This window comes from Synchiropus splendidus, chromosome 1 (assembly GCF_027744825.2).
Source record: "Synchiropus splendidus isolate RoL2022-P1 chromosome 1, RoL_Sspl_1.0, whole genome shotgun sequence".
In the NCBI taxonomy this organism is placed as follows: Eukaryota; Metazoa; Chordata; class Actinopteri; order Syngnathiformes; family Callionymidae; genus Synchiropus; species Synchiropus splendidus.
Genome location: NC_071334.1, coordinates 32,060,446 through 32,081,721, shown reverse-complemented (window position 1 = coordinate 32,081,721; position 21,276 = coordinate 32,060,446). Strand labels below are relative to the sequence as shown.

Genomic DNA, 21,276 nt, shown 5'->3' with positions numbered 1-21,276 from the left:
GATTCAGGACCAGGATTTCAGAAAGATCTGGTCATGAAACTGTGTGATACTGTCCACTGTGATCGATGGGAGAATCCTGCTGCTCCTGCAGCCTCCATTGTGCCTTCAAAAACAAAGTTATTCCACTATGTAGTCTATGTCTATGTAGTGCAATTTTTAGGAAAGGCAAAAACATGTTCCTCTTACTCACTGCCAAAAACACAATTGACAATCGCTATCCATGGTTAAAACATTGAATGAATGGGCCGTCGTGAAACAAATTGAGTCAACCATAATGTATTGTGTACGTGTGTTTACATTACTACATTACACTTAAATAAATGAACAAGGTTCTTTCACACTTCTTAAGCTTTCACCTATAATAGCTTTAGCCCAATATGTATTTATGATCTCAACTTCACTGACTGACTAATATCTCATCATGTGGACCAATGTTTGAAGGTACTGTTGGAGAGGTTGGTGAACAAAGTTTAGAAGGCCTGACCCAGATGCTTGGAGGGAGACAGTGGAGAAAGAGTGATGAAGATGAAGATAACAGGGAAAGAGAAAAAAAAGGAAATGGAAACATAGTTTAGGAATATTTGTTTTTGGCAGCACTGCTGGTAAAAGAGAGTAATTGCAAACTGTCATGAAGCTGATTTCTCCCTCTTCACCCGCCAGCCAACATTTATTGTTTTTGAGGAAGGACCGTGGCAAAACACAGAAAAAAGTCATCACAGATGGCAGTGTACACAGCACTATCGAGCTTATACTTGCAAAGGCAACTCTCGAAACATCTATCATTCAACATCATGGATCAAACACAGATTCACCCATATAAAATATAAGCAAAACTTCATTTCGACTGCACTTTTCAGAACGCTGTTCACAAATTGCTTCTGAAAAGAAACAAGGAAAGAACATGAACATAGAAAATAAAGACAAAAGTGCAGCATTTTTCTTGTCTAACTTGATTACATCATGACTGAGTATGTTTCAATAAGGAGCATACAAACAGTGAGCCAAAACGGCTGTTTATAATACATTCATTTCGAGTTGACAGTGGATATAGATGTCAGTGCAGGAAACTAGTCTTCTTCAATAGGTTCTAGAATGATTGCCATGTGTTGAAATGTTAGCGCAGGTCGCGTATTACAAGCCCGTTACAAACACTGTCATTTCAGCATCTGAACGCTTCATTCATCCTCAGTTCTCACAGGGTGTGAATGCATCTACCATGTCCACTCTGGTCTGGACTCTCGGTCGGTCCAGTTCCTGTTTTCTCTTCCTGGAGCCTTCAATGAACGATCGCCACAGAGTTTGCTTAACTGCTGTAAACCTGTCTGGTAGTCTCATGGGTGGCTGTGCTTCTACACAACGCTGCTAAAACTCAAGTGTAAATGAATTGAAACTGTGTGATGACGAACAGTGAATGTGTAAAATTAGTGTTGGACTGCTTCCCACGTAGAGAGATACTGTCCAGGTAGCACCCACGTACATATACAGCACGTGCTGCAGTGACGAATTAAACAGTACACATAGAACAAAATCAACTCCTGTTTTATGAGGTTTTTATCGTCTTCACATGATGTTTCACTTCATCCCCACAGCAGTTCTGATGTACATTCCAACTTCTCACACCTGCTTTTCCCCAACAGGCCCACGATCGATTTGAGGAACCAAAGCTTGAGGCTGTGAGAGAAAACAACGTGGAGCTGGTCCAAGACATCCTCAAAGAGCTTGGCCCTCTCACTCATCGGAGCCAAGCTGCAGATGAGCTTCTTCACATCCTGAGAGAGCCCCACTTCCAGGTATAATGAATAGTGTGTGCTGCATTAAAGTTTGGCCTGTGATGATGGTTTTAGTGGCGTTGTAATGGCATTTTTTTCCTCCTTGTTTGATATCAGTCCCTTTTAGAGACTCATGATTCTGTGGCCTCCAAAAACTACGATACCCCTCCCCCTAGTCCTTGTTCTTTCATGGATGCAGCCCTCAACAACCAGCCCGTGCCGCCAGATGCAGTGCGGATGGTGGGGATCAGGAAAGTGTCTGGAGAGCATCTGGTAGGACTGCTCAACATTCAGACAGCTTCTTGCTCGTCTCTGCATGAGTTAGCTGCAGCACAAATACATGAGACTCATTTCCCATCACTAATAGCCATCAAATATGTCTGTACTACCCTCTTTATTAAAATGATTATTACTGCCTTTGTATTTATTACAATTTATTCCAAATTTGTAATAAATTGTCATTGATATTTTAAGACAGTGCCATCAGGTGACACTGTGTCATGAAACCTCATCGACCTATCACTCATTTATGCAGAGTGAAATATTTTAGTTCAGAGCAACATGTCTCCAGTAATTTTCCACCGATTAATAACACTGTCCTCTGTGTGTGAGCAATCTGGCCCGGCGTTTTGCAACGCAGGTGTGATTTGGATCAGAACGGAAAATTGTCAGTGTCTCTTACGAAGCAATGATCTGGGCTCTCAGGTTATTTGAGATCTTGAATTACAATCGCAGCCTCCTGAACCTCACCGTGCTGTTGTTTTTTCCTCCTTTTATCTATGTGAAGGGGGTGACCTTTCGTGTGGAAAATGGCGAGCTGGTTATCGCCAGGATCCTCCATGGTGGCATGATTGATCAGCAGGGTCTGCTTCACGTGGGGGACATCATCAAGGAGGTAAACGGCAAGGAGGTGGGCAATGACCCCAAAGTGCTGCAGGAGATGCTAAAGGAGGCGAGCGGCAGCGTGGTGCTGAAGATCCTGCCCAGCTACCAGGAGCCACACACACCCAGACAGGTGAGTTGATGCAGAGACAGAGAACTGTTCAGCTGCACATGTCGTGTTATGCCGTACACTTATCTAACATATGAGACAAACTGATGGTGTTAGTGCTGCTGCAAGAAGGCTGCAAGTTTGAATCCAGTTTGAGAAAACCCGGTTCTTCTGTTCGTATGTTCTCCATGTGCTTGTGTTGGCTTCCTGTGAGTTTGAGCCCACTGTCCTAAAACATATTGGCCCATCGATGATTCTAAGTTCTCTGTAGGTTGGTTGTCTGTCTGTACTCTTGCCCATAGCTGGCCCAGTGACCTACTTTTGGGTGGAACAGAAGGGGGAGGAGGGCAGGTGGTCAAAGAGGTGGGATATCTGCACATGTAAACTATGATCGGCACAAAATATAAAGTTGTCCATGGCACTGTGACTCCTCTCCACCCTGTTTTGTACTGCATGGATTTCAAATTGCTCTGATAGTTTTAAATAAAATTTATTTACAAGTTCCGTGAGGGAAATTTGCTGAATTGAATGGAGTGGAATGGGGTGGAAAAGGTACTTGGTGGTACTTGGTGGTACTTGGTGCCACGGTTTCTTCCATAGACATTGCCATTGCCATCAACTGCAGAAAATTGTGTTGACAAATCAGCAGATCCCTTGATTTAGGCTTGTTTGTCACCATTTGTTTTACTTTGTTTGTTTGTTTTGTAAAGAACAAATAGAACTTATGAAGCTCCTCCAGCTCTCCTGAGGAAATTCTTAGACTAGTGAAACATCACCTGATACCGGCTCGCTACAGGACAGTCCAAACTCTGCGCAAAGAAAACCAGCTGTTAGTTTCCACAGTCTTGTTCTTTGTGTCTGCATGAAAAGAAAGTATGTAGGGGTTATGATCACCTCTACAATTCTAGAGGTCTTTCTTCTGTCTCAGTCCTCCACGCCCTGATGTATAGATCTGTCGGACAATCTTTTTCGGCATCTTGCCCTCACTGCTTAACAAAGTTACTACCCATGTTTGCTTCATTATTAAAACTGTAACGTCAGGCCGAATGCTGAGGACAATCCATCACTGCCACACACCCGTGCTCTTGACTGTGGGTTCTTCATCTGATAAGTCACTACCACTGCTGTATAGCGATGCACCGTATTTCCTATCTTATTGTGGAGATAAAATCTACAACATTTCCATGCTGGTGAGAATCAGCTTCCTAGAAGCCAGAGGAGCTTGTTCGCTGAGAAACAGTGACCCACTTTACACTCTGAGGAAACAGAAGGGAGATCCAGCCTCGTGGTTCGATGCCAGCTTGATGGAGCTCAGCACAGGATGCTCTCAGTGTGTCAGGGACTGATTTTCCTTAAGGAGTGTAGCTCAACCAAGCTGTGGTAAATAGAAACGCATTGATGTATTAGCTGGGTTTATCATTAACCTATTTAAATAGCTTTGCTTTTAAACATTGAGTGAAATCCTCGCAGATTTCTGCTTTCAATTGTGCGCTCGCGTTCTCTTTTTCTTTGTTTCACTTTTTGTTCTGAAGTGTCAATTTTTTTAATCTTCAAGTGCTGCGAATGAAATCCACTTGACAAGCTACTGTTTGTTCCCTGTGTTTGGTGACTTTCCTCCCACATGTCTGTTTTTTTAGTTGTGAACGTGACTGTGTGATTTACTTTACCCTCCTGACCTACTCATGCTTCTAAGATCACCAGGTAGGTTCAGACCCAAAGATCATGTCCGTAGAAAAGTGGCTGAACTTGGATTTTCTCTGGAAGACCATGTACCGTGATGGCACAGCCAGGTTCATCAGTCGCCACCTCCGGTCTGCTGTGACTGTTGTGAAAGGCCAATGATGGGAAAACTTTAAAAATATAGGCAAAAGTTCATAAGTGTAATTTTGCCATGATGTTATAAATACAGGTGTAGACCTGGATTCTAGACTAGTGCAGTGCAGTTTCTTAGAATTCCTGTTGTTTCTTGTGAGGGGTCAAGTACAAATGAATTGTGGACACAAACAAGTCAACAATCGATGGCAAATACATTCACCTTTCATTTGAAAAAACACCTTAGATTGAATGAACAGCAACTTAACCTCATACTCATCAAATAAAAAGTGCAACCACATTCAACCAGAAGAATAGTTGGTAACGCCGGTGTACTTTGTCTAGTGTAATCTTTCTTGATTGAAAAACAAAAAAATGACATCAGGTGCTAGCTTTTGCTCTTCTAAGCCAAGAATGCAACTCGAATATCAAAATTAAGTGCAGCATTTCTTTTGGTTAAATGAGCAGTGGTTGAATCTGCTACTACTCTCATTTTAATGAACTAACAACAGCTTGGGATGATGAGGTTAGACAAGAAGCCCCTTGGATGATGATGTTTGCAGATGACATTGTGATCTGTGGTGAGAGCAGGGAGCACGTGGAAGATAAGAGAGGAGGTTTGAGGAGGAGGAGGTTTGCCTTAGAAAGGAGAGGAATGAAGGTTAGCCACAGTAAGACGGAATACATGTGTGTGAATGAGAGGGAGCCAACTGGACAGGTGAAGTTACAGGATGTAGAGATAAAGAAGGTGGAGGATTTGAAGTACTTTGGCTCAATTGTCCAGGGCAATGGAGGGTGTGAGAAAGAGGTGAAGAAGTGAGTGTAGGCTGGATGGAATAGCTGGAGAAAAGTGTCAGGTGTGATAAAAGGGTGTCAGCAAGGATGAGAGGGAAAGTGTACAAAAGGGTGGTGAGGCCAGCAATGTTGTATGGTTTAGAAAGGCAGAGCTGGAGGTAGCAGAGATGAAGATGCTGAGGTTCTCTCTGAGAGTGAGCAGGATGGACAGGATCAGGAAGCAGTAGATCAGAGGGACAGCACATGTCAGGTGTTTAGGAGACAAAGTCAGAGAGGCTAGATGGAGATGGTTTGAACATGTACAGAGAAGATATAGCCAGTACATTGGTAGGAAGATGAGGTTGGAACTGCCAGGCAGAAGGTGGAGAGGAAGGCCAAAGAGGAGATTGATGGAGGTGGTGAAGGAGGACATGAGGTTTGTAGGTTTGAGAGAAGAGGAAGCAGAGGACAGGGTGAGATGGAGGAAGATGATCCACTGTGGTGTTGAAAGAGAAAAAAGAACAGAGCTTGACATGCCTTGGTGGCCGGTTGAAGAGATTTGCCATCTTGCCGTTGTATTTCACTTTTCCTGTATAAATCTAACAAACCGCAAGCAACCGATTCAGAGCATTTCCGTTCTCCCAAAAATGTGTCCTAACACTGCTACAGTGACGACTTGATCATTTCTCTCCCAGCAGCTCCCACGGAATCCATCTCACAGACGGCCAACTGTATCCAGAGACGCTAAACGTCTTTATCGTTCTAAAATCGGATAAAAACACTTTTATATAAAGTCTGCTCTGATGAAATGCAATCCATTGTTTTCTAATACTCATTATTTTAGATCTATATATGCAGTTGAGAAAGCTAGCGCAAATCGATGTAGTTGGATCATCGGGATATTTATCAATATGTTGATGTACACCCCTAAAAATAAACTTAAATTGTACTTTTTTTTAATTACTAATTTAAAATATCATGTATATATGAACCATAAACTATCTATGGAAAAAAAATTACTTATATTTAGAGTTGAACTAGTAGTGAATTGTTGACAAAATAGCTGGCAAAAATGTTTGCTAGCTGTTCGACGCAAATCCACATGATCAGTCTTGTAGTTTTACTCTGACCTGATTAGGGCAGCAGAGAGACTGTGACAAGTCAAGTATGAGCTAAAGAACCCCAAGTATAAAGTGACATTTTCTTCTCAGTCTTCGCCGAAGTACAAAAAAAACAGTGCACACTGTTTCGGAACCTTGAACCAGAGACTTGAGTGTGAAGATGTGTGTGTCAATCTTGTCGTGCTGGACGAGGGAGGGAGCTGTTGAAGAGTCTGAGCTGGCAGGCAGTCACTTTGCTTTTTTTCATGTTCATGCAACAGTTCAGTCGGAGAAGAGGCATGGAGTACGGGGGGAGGAGATGGTTTCCATGGTGACAGATTTTGACTCTCTCTTCACTTGTGTGTGTCGTCTCTCATCCATTCACTCCTTGCTTACGTCTCTCTCTTGATCCGCTCTGTAGCGGTTGTAATGCATTGACGCTTATGAGCAGAATCAAATGGCTGTCAGATTGGGGATCGAGTGGGTGTTTAGATTGATTGTGGAGAAGTGTAAGGCACACCGATGTCCTGGTCTTGCACAGTTCTACCGCACCTATTGATGTGTTTTAAAGATGCGTGTGGTGGTTTCTTCCCAAACTCTGTGGCTGACTTTGAAGGTAAACACTAACTATGATTGGATTCAATGTTGCGAGTGCATTATTTATTGTGTGCTGTTCAAAACTTGAGAAGGAAAAGACGACTACCCTATAAAACTGTAGGCACCGTTTCACAAGTGAAGCACAGGCGAACATCGAGCTCAGGCTGTGGTTTAGCTGCACCTTCTCTCCGTGTGAATTGCTGATCACGTCTGCCTCTGCATCTTTTGACCTGTCATATTCCTAACCCTCTTTGATACCTCTGTACCTTCTGTAGGCCTTTGTGAAGTGTCACTTCGATTACGACCCCTCGCACGACAACCTGATTCCGTGCAAAGAGGCGGGGCTTAGCTTCTGCAGCGGCGACATCCTGCAAATATTCAACCAGGAGGACCTCAACTGGTGGCAGGTGAGGTCAGCGCACTCGGCTCCAACCCTCAAGCCTGCTTACTCATGCTTTCTGTGTGTCAATCCCAGGCATGTCACATCCAGGGCGGCAGCGCCGGCTTAATCCCCAGTCAGCTCCTGGAGGAGAAGAGGAAAGCATTCGTGAAGAGAGATTTAGAGCTCGGCACTGCAGGTACAGTACAGCAGCTCCTCTCATTATGCAGGCAGACCAGCAAACAACAAGGACGACATCTGTTCCTCCTCGTGCCGTACACACATCTGTGTCGGTCAGCGTCCGCCTCTCACCTCTAGTCTGTTAGTCTGCGGCCACTCGAGAGCTGGTAATGAGCCACAGCGTGACTCAGGCTGGTGGTTAAGCTGTTGGGTTTGGCATTTACAGGCGCCTCCCTGAAGGCTGCTGATGGTCACAGAGATAAGGTCCCAGCGGTGTGTGTGTGTGTGTGTCTGTTTAGATTCACAGCAGAAGCTAAAAAACAGGTGAGTCACGTTTGTCCTTGCGCTGGGGGACAATTCAAACACCTCGATCTGAAAACACTTGCCCTTGACAGTTTCAAATATTTTCACACCTCCAGCGAGAAGAGCGATGTCCATCTTTTACAGCTGCTGCAGCGTCTGTCTGCTGACTTCTCCTCCACTGCATGATAGGTGCAGTTTTCAGCAGTGTTTCTTTTCACAGGTGGCTGAAGCGGTAGACCGTGTCACAGGCCAAGTTTGTTTTGTTGTGTGCTGCCACCTTGTGGCATCTTCTGGTGCCTCACGTGATCAACTCCTGAAGAGACGCAGGTGGTCACAGGACAAAAACGAACGTCTTGAACAACAGATATTAAACTCTAGAGTGTTAAAAACAAGCCATATCGTTGAAGGGAAGAGCCCAAAGAGACAGAATGCCAGCACTTGTGATGCTTCCAAAAACATTTGACGCACTTGTGTGTAGCTATAAGTCACTGAATTATTCCCTTCATGACCATGGAAGATGGAAGATTATTGGAGATGTGTGAAGAAAATATTTTGGAACTTAAATACATCAATTTTGTTTAATGAATTACATTAAAATAGATAGAAATAGAATAACAGATTAATTTCATATGAACTCTCTTTCTCAGGATGCATTTTTCCGTGCACCACCTCCAGGTGCATCAACACATCCATTACAAGGGAGACTAAATGAGATTGCGTTGATGGATGGAAAAATTTAGTTTAAAAACTGTTTAAAAAAAAAAAAAACTGTTAAAAACTGTAAAGACTTTGTTCATCATTGAGGACCTCAGGCCTGATGTATTATACTGCTAAAATTTGCACCTTCTGGTGACAAATATTAAAACACAATTAATCACAATGAATTCACCATAAAACCTTTTTTTATGAATCAAGTCCCACCTGTAAGTAAAATATAACAGGAAAATTCACATGCAAATCACCAGAAAAGTTCAAAATCGTAGAATGATGAGAAGTATAGCATTGTGCACTGCACAAAGCTCTGCCAAGGAACTATATTTCACACAAACAAACACATCAAGAAACAGCTTCTATGATCCCAGAATTGTGTTGACTCATGGCAAACCGTGATTTTACATGCAATGTGCAATGTGTTTCTGCCGCAGGTCCTCTGTGTGCTGGGATGGGCGGAAAGAAAAAAAAGAGGATGATGTATTTAACCACAAAGAATGCGGGTCAGTGACCTTGGGGAGCCCATTGATTGCTGCATTATTTATTTACACTCTTGTGCATCAACATTGTGTTAGAATTCGATCGCCATGAGCTGCGCATCTATGAGGAGGTGGCCAGGGTCCCGCCCTTCAGAAGGAAGACGCTGGTTCTGATCGGAGCTCAGGGAGTCGGACGGCGGAGCTTGAAGAACAAGCTGTTGGTGTCAGATCCGCAGAGATATGCCACCACTGTCCCCTGTGAGTGCAGCCCTCCCTCCCCCCACCTGTGGAAACTGACCTCGCTCCAAATATGACGGCAAGGAAAGGGCGAAGGCAAAATTCAATAATATTTAAAAATATTATTTAATATATATTTACAAGAAAAATATATTTTTTACATGTATATGTATATATATGTACACAATATGTACATTCTGTAGATATATGTATTTATATTACGTATATATGTATACACATACATAAAGATAGATAGATATACTGTATACAGTAGATATACAGTTCATATAGATATAAAAACTAAAATATATATAAACAAAATGATGTATCACCGCATTTATTTTTTAGTAGTAATGAAAAATGCGTTCAAATATTTTGCTACACTAAATAATAGCTGATGTGATTTTCACATATTCTCAGGACACAGTGACACACAAAATAAATCATTTAAGGCTGCACCAGACTCTGCTGGACTCTTTGAGCCTCATCTTCTCTCAATTCACTCTCAGTCACCTCCAGAAAGCCAAAGGTGGATGAGCGCGATGGTCAGATGTATTCCTTCATGACCCGCCACGAAATGGAGTGCGACATCAAATGTGGTCGATTCCTGGAGCACGGCGAGTACGACGGCAATCTGTACGGCACCAAGATCAACTCCATACACGAGGTGATCGAGACGGGGAAGATCTGCATCCTGGACGTCAACCCTCAGGTAGCAGCAGCAGATGTGAATATTTCAATATCAATTGATCAGTCTTTTTGCGTGTTGAGCAGTAATTTCATTGGAGTCTATTTTTCATTGCTGATCCTACTAATCTGGCCACTGTGTTTTAAAGGCTCTGAAAGTGCTGCGGACATCAGAGTTCCTGCCCTACGTTGTTTTTATCGAGGCTCCAGATTTTGAGGTCTTAAAAGCGATGAACAGGTCGGCCATTGAGTCGGGAGTGATCACCAAGCAGCTGACGGTGAGTCACAGTATTGTGCTGCTTTTATGTATTTTGGCTGGAACAAAAACCCACTGTGGCCCTTTCTAGGGCCCTGTCGACCCCTTGTCTAGTGTCTGTCACACACCCTTGTTTAGACTGGCCACACCCACTGGAGCAGCTCATTTAACCGCCAAAGAATACAGCAGCTAACAGCAATTCTTTCAGTTGTTTCATGTTTTTGTGTCCTTGTTATGTGACCATTTAAAATAGGGCAGCTTTACTCCAAAAGAAAAGAGCTAGTTGACGGTCACTTGTCTTGCGTCTCATTATCAGGACTTAAATAACAATAACAAACAGCAGTTTATGTTTCACTTGTTCGTATTTATTGCACTTTCACACCTGTCAGTTATTTCAGTTCATTAACTTCATGTTTTACTAGTTCAATTTTCAACTCATATTTGTCTCCTCCAACCTTCCTCCAGCTGGAAGCTGATGCTATTCAGACCCGGTGATCTTGCTTTAAGTGACTCAACTTTCCTTGCAGGACTCTGAACTGAAGAGGACGGTGGACGAGAGCGAGCGCATCAAGAGAGCCTACGGACACTATTTTGACCTGTGCATTGTGAACGACAGCCTGGAGGCTGCCTTCCGAAGTCTGCGTTCAGCGCTGGACAAACTGTTGCTGGAGCAGCAGTGGGTGCCCGTCAGCTGGGTCTTCTGAAAGTGAGCTCAGAGACACCAGGCTGGAGAACCATTGAACCTCTGTAGCTCTTCAGGGGCAGGAGCCGTAGTGAAAGGTGGAGATCTTTAGTGAAGGAGTTCAGTGCAATGACCAGCAGGTAGATCGGTTTTGTACAAACTTAGTGACCCTAGAAGCGGAATCAATCCATACATTTTGGAAAGAGGTAGAGTGTTTGACCTATATGTGCATTTAGACTGTAAAATGACCTTTTTATCCTTTTTCCAAATCTTCACGTGGTATGATGCGTAGAGTGAACATGGAGACAAAACAAGTGATGTTTGTTGGAGAGGATACTTGACCTTGTGATCATGCAGTGCAGTACGATTGTATAGAGAAATGTACGTTTTTTAGTTTGTCTCTGCTCAATTGAGCAGCAGTAGAAATGACAGTGGCTGACAGAGCAATACAGACTCACAGGTGCGCTCATGTGCTGCTCAGAAACAGGGCCCTGCTTCAAATGGAAGGGAGTCGCTCTACAAAACTGGTGCCATGTTACCTGGATGTAACTCCAGTTCTATGAGTACATGTGGTGCCCTCTAACAGACTTTGCAACAGCTTTATCCCTTCAAAGCCATGAAAGATCTTGTAAATCCTCACTCACTTGGCGTCATATATTGGCGTTGGGAATGTTGCTTTTTGAGTCCTATACTGACGAAAAAGGCAGCCTTCAGCGTCGCATGTTGACACATTGGCGGCACGACATGTGAAAAGAAGACATACTGTAGGTTGGGGTTAGCCATGGAATAGTGCTCCATTCATCCTACCTTTAATACCTGCCAAATTGCTATTTAAGGGCCGTCACATAGCCGTGCGTTTTAGTCACAGTGACTTTCAGTACCGTCACTGAGGCGGGGAGCCACGCAAGGGGTTGGTTGTTCATAGCAACTGACATCCAGTCTTGTTGTTAGTGGGCTCTGCTTGTACTCATTCAACTTGCCATTTTTCAAGACATTCACATTATGTAAGACTTGTGAAATAAAAAAGAAAGATGTCGCAGATAAAACTGAGTGAGATAACGAAAATGTGAAGACCAATTTTTTATAATTTATTAAGTTAATACCCTTCACCCCGACAGACTTCCCCGGTATCTCAATGTTTTCTTACTGTCACACTTAATGTTGTTGTATTTTTATTCGGTCGCACTTTATCTTGCGTACATATATCAATTATTACTAGATAATTACTAGCGTATTAGCTGTAAATCAGTGATAGTGGTCTTGTTTAGACTGAACTTTTAGTGACCATTCCAGGGCAAAATATAGTCAAGGGGCACAAGACACAAATCAATATTTTTAATTTATGGGCTATAATAAATCATATAAATAAATAAACTATATAAATAAGTAGTTTGTTTATGGTCATGTATATTTCCTAATCTAAAGTGTGACCTTCTATTGTTTTGTTTATTGATCTCAGTCATTCACATCTGCAGCTTTCCTTGACTATATGTCTTAGCAAAAATTAAAAAAAAATAAATCTGGTGTTCAAAGTGAACAACCCAACTTCAACACGAGCTTTTGTCTTAGACAATGATAGAGGTGGAGTCACTACTTATTTGTAATGGGATACATGAAACCTTGTTGCCAATACTTTTTCCTTGTACTTTGCAGCATTCTTTGTGTTCACGTTCTCCCTGCGTTCCTTTGTTGTCTCGGTTTGAATTGCAACCCAAATTTACTAGTTGATATTGTGAAACAGGAAGTGACTATACATCACAGGCACATTCGGGAAGCGCCATCAAACAATTAGTCTGACAGCACATGAACGACACACTTGATCGAACCATTTCGGTATTTAGTAGTCATCATTTTACTCCTTCCATTTGACAAGATAATCCATCATTTTTCTGACCAACTGAGGTCCGCTATTGAGCCTGGGGTATTTCTAATCATTGGTGTGTTGTAGTTACTAAATACTCCGTGTGTTTATCCTATACTTTTTTTTCTCACAGGGTGGATTACCTGAGCGAGAGCAGTTTCTTTTTTTTTACATGTGGGAGATTAAAGACGCTGTTTTAACACAACAACAGTCAGAGCAAAAACAATCTGTTGGAATAATCCTGTACTTCTATTTTGAAGTTTTGTCTTCTTGTGGTACTTTAGATGGGTTTGATTGACAGACGGCAGTGAGTGACTACTGCCTCCTGGAAGCCAGTGACTTGTGTAGCACTGACGTTACAAATAAAAGTAGCTCACACTTTGCACTGAATACAAAGATGTCATATCTGTGTGTGTTTGTGCTCTCATGATTCTTATTCATCCGTTCTTTACGATTCAGTGGGTACAGCCTCTGATGACTGTTCGGACTCCTCCAGGCCCAACCCAGACACAAGAGAAACAGGAAATCCGAACATCCGATTAAAATGAACTTGTCTTTAGGAAAAGAGCAAGTATGAATTGTACACTCTTTTTCAGGCACATATTTATTTAATATGACAGACAAGAGTCTTGAATTAAAAGCTCAGAGTCAGCGTTTAGAGGGATGTTTAAGACCTGGTTGTGGGCGTCCAGTGAGGGGAGTCCAGAGGCACAGGTATGGGGTACATTTCGTAGGCGGGTGGTGGATCAAGTGGCCGGACGCCTGTCCCTTTAGGGTCGAACTGGGAACGAAGAGACACACGGAAAGAGTTTAGAAGTCAGTTCTGAAAAGGCTTATGCTGTTGCGCTCTTTTTATACATCAAAGACGTGCAAATGAAGAAAACGTGTCTCTGTCTGTTTTTTTTAGACATTTATCCAAGGCCAATGTTGGTGATGTATGAAGAATATAGGCCCAGTAGTACTTCAGTACATATGTTTGTATCTCTATCTTTGTGGGGACCTCTCATTGCCACAATGCTCTCTGCAGCCTCTCAGCCTAGACCCTACCGCCCAAAACATTTACCGGGGCTTTGAAACAAACTTAAGTTGAAGTTTTCATCCTCAAATTGAGGCTTCATCTTATGGGGACTGGCAAAAATGTCCCCATAAAACCATCCTCCTGTCCTCAGATAACAAGTACATACACACCCAGACATATGTTTTATTGTACCCAGTTAATATTTTTAAAAATACATTTTGTTAAAAATGTCTCACGCTTTTGCCATATTTTTGTTTTTATCATCAGACATCCCTATTAGAAGGTGACTATCTAAATGTGAGCGGATAAACTGAGCTGGTTCCTAAACATTGATCTTTGATGACCTTCAGTGGCCTCACCAGTGAGTATGAAGGCGGCTCGTCCACTGTGCTGTATGGTGGGGGTAATCGGTCATGGTACACGACATCCTCTTCCCTGTGTTCTAACCAGGGAATGGTCCAAATTGAGGGGGGGTTCTCTGGTGGCCGTGTGCCAGACGTCGCCCTTATCTTTTTGGCGTAGAGGTAGAGGCAGAGCAGCACCAGCGCTAGGGAGATTCCTACGGAGGGTAATCTGAGCAGTTCCAACATGTCAGTGATCAGAAACCACTGCTTTCATTCTGTGGACTTACATGTATTGTAGGAAAGTAACCAGGATCATGGCAGATGCTGGAGCTCTGCTGGCATCACTGTAGGATACAATGGCGTTGTGAAACGGTCACACAGAACAGCAGATACTAGCGTGTGAGCGCAGTCATTTAAACAAACCTCAGCAATAGAACAATTTTCTACAGTCTCTTCTATACTTGCTAGCATTCAGTAATGGCAAGGTATATTTGCGTATTTAAGCTTTTAATACGAGTAGAAATCACCCTTTAGGCAGCACGTCTAAGTGGCTATGTTGGACCTTCAGTGCTTCCTATAAAAGTGTTAGTCTGTGTCGCTTGGTAACAATGGTTAGACAGGACAGGTGAATAAAGAGTGAGCAAACAGCGTAGGTCTTACCTTGTTCAAGAATCAGAAACACACCAAAACAATGGCTGCGACAGGCTCCTGGAGATTGTTCACAACTTTATTGTCCCATTTGAGGACTTTGAGTTTGTGTTTTTCAGTTTTTATTGTGCCTTAAAGCTGCAGGTGTAGTCGTCTGGTGGACTGCTGATATCATGACAGAGCTGGGAGTGCCGGGATCGCCAGAGTTCATTGACCTTGTATGTGAAGGTCCACTGGCATGTTGTGTTCATGGGTTTTCCTTCAAGTATTCATGGGTTATCATACTCCATAGTCTGTTTTTCAGCTGCTGATCTGACCAGTAGTTCATCCAGGCCCTGTTATTTCATACAGACTTTAGAAAAGTCTGCAGCTTTGTCTTGGGCTCACGATCAGTCTGAAGAGAGGTTGACAAGAGTTGGGGGAGCAAACTCAGCACCTATGTTTCAGCTTGTTGGGCAGGAATGTAGCCCAGGTGAAGTTCAAACATGTCGGGGGAAGAAGGAAATCATTATTTTGGTTTCCAGCAAAGCACAGTGGACGTGTAAAGTAGAGCAAAAATGATCTGTGGGATGATGAAAACAAAACAAATGCAAGTTATATAGAACAATCGTGTAATGGCTCAGCATAACTATACAACATCACTCTTGTTTTTGTTTGTTTTCATTTATTATTCAATGATATTCATGGTTTATCTTTCATATTCATCATTTATCTCTCACAGCTGACAACAAAATAAGAAATGAAACACTGAAATTTGACAACAATAATTTAATCATTATTGAATTGACATGTATTTATCGATTTTCAGGTCGACGCTGGATATTCCACATCCCTCTCATTGAACGGGTGTGATTTCACAAGACTATTTATTGATCTGTGTCAGATCATGTTGAATATTTTGTCTGTCAAATACGCATTACGATAACGAAAATATTTCATTTTGGACAAAAAAAATAACAAACTGAGTATAAGAGCAGAGCAAAAAAATATTTTAACATATGCTCTTGGGTCAGATGCCTCTTCAGATTATTGCAGGTAGTGATGGGTAGATGAGGTATCATGAAACAGTATTGCAGGGTGGACGAAACAGCGGCCTAATTTTCAGAGGCCACTAGATGGCGCTCTCAGTTTAGAAATGATGTGAGGTTTCATTGACTTAGTCTAAGCATTTTACAGCTGAGAAAAATCAGAAAATCTGGACACCGAGCCACGAAACCTCAACAACCCTTCAAAACTGTGTCATGGAGCCTCATGGACCCATCACTATTTGCGGGGTTTCCACTACATGTAGATGAGCATGGGAGCAGCACCACGGCTTTAATGAGAGCAGCCATGCCATCAGAGAAATTATCTCTTTTTGAAGATGAAATCACTCGCGATCAAACACATTAAGACAAAGTGGAAACATCGAATCAAGTGGCTAACACATAACACACGATCATGATGGTTTTCGGCGTGTTTTTCACTGACAAATCCTCAAAGAAACATCACAATGACTGAAGTCCTTTACTCGCAGAACTCAAGTCGCAGACATAGGAAGAGACAGCACTCTGACTGGAGAGAGATTTACTATCATGATTAAAACATTTTTATTGTCACCAATTCAGTAAATGTCAAGACCTTTCCCTCAGCTTCATTGCTTCTATATTGCTTGTGCTTCTTTTTATAAGGGTTCTCACGGGCAGAAACCCTGGATTGCAATGTGCTGTTTACTAGAAAGGTGGTGGTGGAGGTGGAGGAGGAGGAGGAGGAGGTGCACTATTAGAGGGGCCGGTGGGAGGTGGTGGTGGAGGAGGTGGGAGGTCGCCTCCTAGTGGGGGAAATGCGGAACCCGCCGCAGGTGGTGGTGGAGGAGCTGAAAAATCAGCTGATCCCAGTCCCAAAGGAGGAGGTGGCGGGATGGAGGCACCTCCTAATGGAAGAGGAGGTGGAGGGGGAGTAGGTGCTGGTGATAGTCCAGGTGGAGGAGGAGGTGGAAGGGGGACCTCTGCTGCTCCCAGACCAGAGAAGGAGGGAGGAGGTGGGGGAGGAGCGGCTGCTCCTGACATGAGAGGGGGAGGTGGAGGCAGACTGGAAGGAGAAATCATGGATGGAGGAGGAGGTGGGGGAGGAGCGGCTGCTCCTGACATGAGAGGGGGAGGTGGAGGTAGACCGGAAGGAGAAATCATGGATGGAGGAGGAGGTGGAGGAGGAGCACCAGCGAAGGCTTGGTCGGAAGCATCAGGAGGGGGAGGTGGGAGGACGCTGTCATCGGAGGTGAGCGAGGGGACTGAGGGCAGCGGCACCGCAATTCCAAAACTGGAGCTGAGCACAAAAATGCAGGGGAAAAAACACGAGTTATTTTGCTGTCCATACCTGGGTGGGTGGTCATAATTCAAATAAAAAATACCTCTAAAACAAGGCTATGACATGACAGTATTATTGGGTTAGAACCAATTCAGTATTTATAGAAATACAGCATAAAATAAATTTGTTTATGTCCTTTGCTTTGAGCAAGTCTGTTCGGGTTTTCAGCGAGACAAGTGAGCCAACCACATTCAACTTCCTGTTGAGTCCCACTTCTGTTTCGCTCAAAGTTCTGTGCTTCACTCGACACCTACTGTCTGCCAGGGCAGAGCCGTGACAGAGCAGAACTGTGGACAGGAAGCAGCACAACAGTTGAAGTTCATGCATTGTGAGAAAGAGGAAGGTACGTACACCACATGCTCAGTGACAGTCACCGTGGCATCCGAGCTCTCACTTCTGTTTGTGGCTGGCTGTGAGGACGTCTGACAGCACCAAACAGAGACGTCAGACAGACAGAGGAAGTGAGCGCTGATGTTGCCTGCCAAATGTCACGCTCACCTGAAAACAATGTCCAACGGAGTCCAGGCTAGAGTACGATATGGGGACTCGGGTGTAGCTCCTCTCTGGCTCCTTCCCTGAGGCTGGCGCTGCCAGAAGTCTGGAGCGGCTTTTGGTTTTTGGAGTAGTGAAACTGCCAATCTCCCGCCGAGCCACTTTCTCATAGTGGATCGCTGCGGCCTGGACACAGGCAAGACAGAGCTACATGTAGTGAGGTCCAGAAATATCATCTGGGGAAAAAAACCTTTCAAGAAAAAGCCTCCGAGGTTGAAGAGGTGAAGCGAAATGAAATCGACTGTACAGAATTTTGAGGACATGAAGCCAAGTTAAAGACCCTTTTTGTGGCAGCTCTTCTGTTAAATAAAGAGGTTTGAGGAAGACCAGCTTTCCTCATTGAAACTAAGGAAGAAACTTGCTCACTCTTCTTAGTTTTATCAAAGCAGCACAACACATGCTCAGTTTGTATCTGTATATTATACAAAAAAAGACACAATTTTCACCCAGAAAGTTGCTCTCAGATTTGATAAATCAGATGTTGTTCAGCCAGCGTAAACCTGCCCCACTGGATGCCGGCTTAACTTTTCACACCGGAATATACATTCAGAAATGTACAAATGTGTACATAAACTTACTCAATCGCAGTTGAGCTTGGCTGCTGTGTTACTGCATCTCACTAGTGACCATTTACCTGAAAACGCTCGCTCTCAGCAACTTGAGACAGAAATACACAAATATATTTTTTTAAAAATGTATTCACACCTTTGATGGGTCCTAATAAAGCACATGTGGCCTTCCTCTTATTTGGCTTGAAGACAGAACTAGCTCCGTCTCAGATGTCGGGACCGACGTGGTTATATCAGGTTGTTTTATCGTGGTGAAGTGACAAGGCCAATCTGACCACTGACATTCAAGAGGAACTGGATATTATCAGTTACACTGCTGCCTCTATTAGCACTACATTAAAACTAGCAGTGCAACACAAAAACTATTCTTGTCTAAACAAGTGGTCACAAGTATCAATCAACATGATTTAAAATGGTCGTGACTGAGAAATAATGCAATTGACGTGGAATGTCACATACATTTCTCACATTGTTTTATGCACACACACACCCACAGCGCTACCCTCGTGGGGACCTCGCATTGGCCTCTCACCCTAAACCTAACCATCCAAAACAACCAGATCTAAATACAATGACCCAGTCATTTTGACATTTTCATTCTCAAATTGAGGCTTGGACTTGTCGGTGTGTTTCCACGACTTAGTCCCCACAAGGATAACTACACAAGCCCGCACACCAACACACACACACCTCACTGCTAATAACGAAAGCCGGCCTTGGAAGAGACCTCCTAAAATGCAGATTGGTGTCTGTGCAGATGGTGAGTCTGGGGTGACCTCACCAGGGTCAGCAGGTTGACTGAAGACTCCAGCTGACTGATCTGCATGGTCTGAGCGTCCAGCAGTTTCAGCAGGCTGCTGGCCACACTGTTGATCTGGTAGGTGACCGAGGCCAGAGACTGGATGGCCAGAGCCTTGGCCTCCTCCACCGCCCTGGTCTGATCATCCGCCTGAGGAGGAGTTTGTCATGAGACGGAGAGCGAAGTTTCCTCGCTTGAGAAGGAGCATCACTCACCTTCAGGAAGTTGTCCTCGCAGTAGTCAGCGACTCTCAGGAGATTGCTCTGGTTGTCTGTGAGGTTCTTCCTGGCAGTAGGCGACTCCTGCAAAATTGCATGAACAACTGCTGTATAATCGGTCATGGCAGAGACAGATCTTTGAAAACACAGCAAGTGAGCTCCGGAGGTGTCGAGGCGAGTCGAGGCAGGATGAAGTGAGAAGAGGAGGAGGAGGAGGGAGGCGCTGGTTTGAAGGCGGAATCACCGCAGGGGACTGATTTCGACTTCTTCAGCGGAGTCGGTCAAATGACGGTTACTATACTCCAACCATGTTTTTCACTCCAACATAGCTATGCGTTGAGTAAAACATTTAATGAGCTCCAAACTCTTTCGGTTTTACAACCAGGAAATGTGTCGCGAGGAAACGCACGTTTTTATAACGACCACCAGATGTCAGCATTTCTGCATTGTTTTACGGTGGAGTGAGAAGGGTTCGCCCACTTTCCGAGTTCTGTTGTCGCTGTTCATAGTTTGAGATCATCCAACGTAAGAGTGAGGCAATAATAACAAATAAACGCAAAATAAAATAGGAAAACAAAGCGGAAAACAAAAGTTTGTCTCTGCCTCACTCTGGCCCGATGCAATCTTGAATCGCAAGACTTCGGACTGAGAACCTAAGAAATTCAGGAACCAATGAGAAGGAATATAAATGATCATTCCCAAAAGCTTATTTGTAAAGCTCAAAGGTCACAAAAGACCCCGCAACGACATCCAAAGAACTACAGACGTCACTGGCTAGTGTTTGCACCGTTGCACAACTTTAATACTACGCCGTTGATTTGTTGCGTTAAATATCAAATTTATATCTACCTATAACCTTGTGACCACTTATCTTGAAAGACATATTTTATTTTATTTTATTAACAGCACTTTATTTCGGAGCACTTTCCTAGTTGGTGAACTCCCACTCCCTGTTTATCACTACATTACATTTATTTTTGTGGTGACTTCATTGTACCTGTGAGACTGAAAGAGGCGAAGAGGAGATGGTTAGAACAGGGGGAGACGACTGTCAGGGGTGATCATAGACTAATATCAGTAGCAGTGAAGCGCTATAGGGCAGGAGTGAGACCTGCCATGGTGTTTGCTTCAGGGACAGCAGCTCTGACACTGGACAGGAAGCAGTGTCGCAGTTGAAGATGCCAATGTTTTCATTGGGAGTGACAAGGACGGTCAAGTTTAGAAAACAGCACCTTAAAAGTTGGGAGACAAAGTTACAGAAGCCAGACACGCGGAGAGGCGTCACAGGGATCATGTGATAAAGGAGGATATGAAGAGGAGAGAAGTGACTCGGGAGGATGTAGGCTGATGTGCCTGATTTGCTGTGGCAACCGCTGATGAAAACTGCCAAAACGCCACAACCCTTAATGCGTAATAAAACCACTTCCTCATTTTCATAATTTTATAAGGGGAAATTCATATTTGATCATAAGGTCTTCCCATAAAACTCCCATTTCATAATTACAATTTTGTAATTACTTTCCACATCACTTTCATCTCATGACTGTGTACCTGTTTTAAAACTACAATTTGTTGTTGTTCTTGTTGTGGTAGGAATTTGTTGAAAATTGATCAATTATAATGTAACTTCCTTTTAAATATCAATTTTCTGTATTAATGAGGACTGTTTTTCACATTACCTGTAACCTTAACCCCTTTAACCTTAATCCTTTCATTATATTAAAATTATTTGGATATATTTTGGATCTTATATACCCCTAAAAATAAAAATCTTCATCGATTAAAGAAAAAAAATGGGGGCGGAATGTGAATGTGATGGGTTAACATGGAGGAGGCTGTCTGCAGCAATTGCTGATGAGAATTGTAGAATTACAGACACGCACACACACAAACCAAACCATTAACTGCTCAACACTCCACAGAATTCCATTAAAGAAGACGGCAAATTCAATTACTGCTCTTGA

At 43.3% G+C, this 21,276-nt stretch overlaps 2 protein-coding genes across 3 annotated transcripts in view; one reads left to right on the top strand and one right to left on the bottom strand.

Annotated features, from left to right (window-relative positions):
* The window catches only part of mpp2b (MAGUK p55 scaffold protein 2b), a 39,305-nt gene extending 26,091 nt beyond the window's left edge, over positions 1-13,214 (top strand). For both annotated transcript variants that reach the window (XM_053882373.1, XM_053882365.1), the window contains 10 exons: positions 1,638-1,790; positions 1,887-2,042; positions 2,557-2,784; positions 7,319-7,450; positions 7,519-7,621; positions 9,051-9,119; positions 9,192-9,353; positions 9,842-10,044; positions 10,169-10,297; positions 10,803-13,214. In XM_053882373.1, the coding sequence (XP_053738348.1) occupies positions 1,638-1,790; positions 1,887-2,042; positions 2,557-2,784; positions 7,319-7,450; positions 7,519-7,621; positions 9,051-9,119; positions 9,192-9,353; positions 9,842-10,044; positions 10,169-10,297; positions 10,803-10,979 (1,512 nt within the window). In that variant the 3' untranslated portion in view covers positions 10,980-13,214. The remainder of the gene's footprint in view (positions 1-1,637; positions 1,791-1,886; positions 2,043-2,556; positions 2,785-7,318; positions 7,451-7,518; positions 7,622-9,050; positions 9,120-9,191; positions 9,354-9,841; positions 10,045-10,168; positions 10,298-10,802) is intronic.
* A 2,293-nt stretch (positions 13,215-15,507) lies between these two features.
* On the bottom strand, positions 15,508-19,531 carry abi3b (ABI family, member 3b). The gene is made up of 5 exons (XM_053845206.1): positions 19,310-19,531; positions 19,077-19,244; positions 17,673-17,852; positions 17,526-17,596; positions 15,508-17,132 (listed from the first exon to the last, which is right to left on the bottom strand). The coding sequence occupies exons 1-5, from the start codon at positions 19,433-19,435 to the stop codon at positions 16,541-16,543; spliced, it is 1,137 nt and encodes a 378-aa protein (XP_053701181.1). The 5' UTR covers positions 19,436-19,531; the 3' UTR covers positions 15,508-16,540.
* Positions 19,532-21,276: the final 1,745 nt, after the last annotated feature.

Excerpts from the sequence above, each read along its gene's own strand:
- abi3b (XM_053845206.1), bottom strand. The coding sequence starts at position 19,435 with ATGACCGATTATACAGCAGTTGTTCATGCAATTTTGCAGGAGTCGCCT. Across the intron at positions 17,597-17,672 it reads CCGTTGGACATTGTTTTCAG|ACGTCCTCACAGCCAGCCAC; the intron begins GTGAGCGTGACA and ends TGGTGCTGTCAG. Across the intron at positions 17,133-17,525 it reads ACTGTCACTGAGCATGTGGT|CTCCAGTTTTGGAATTGCGG; the intron begins GTACGTACCTTC and ends TTTTGTGCTCAG.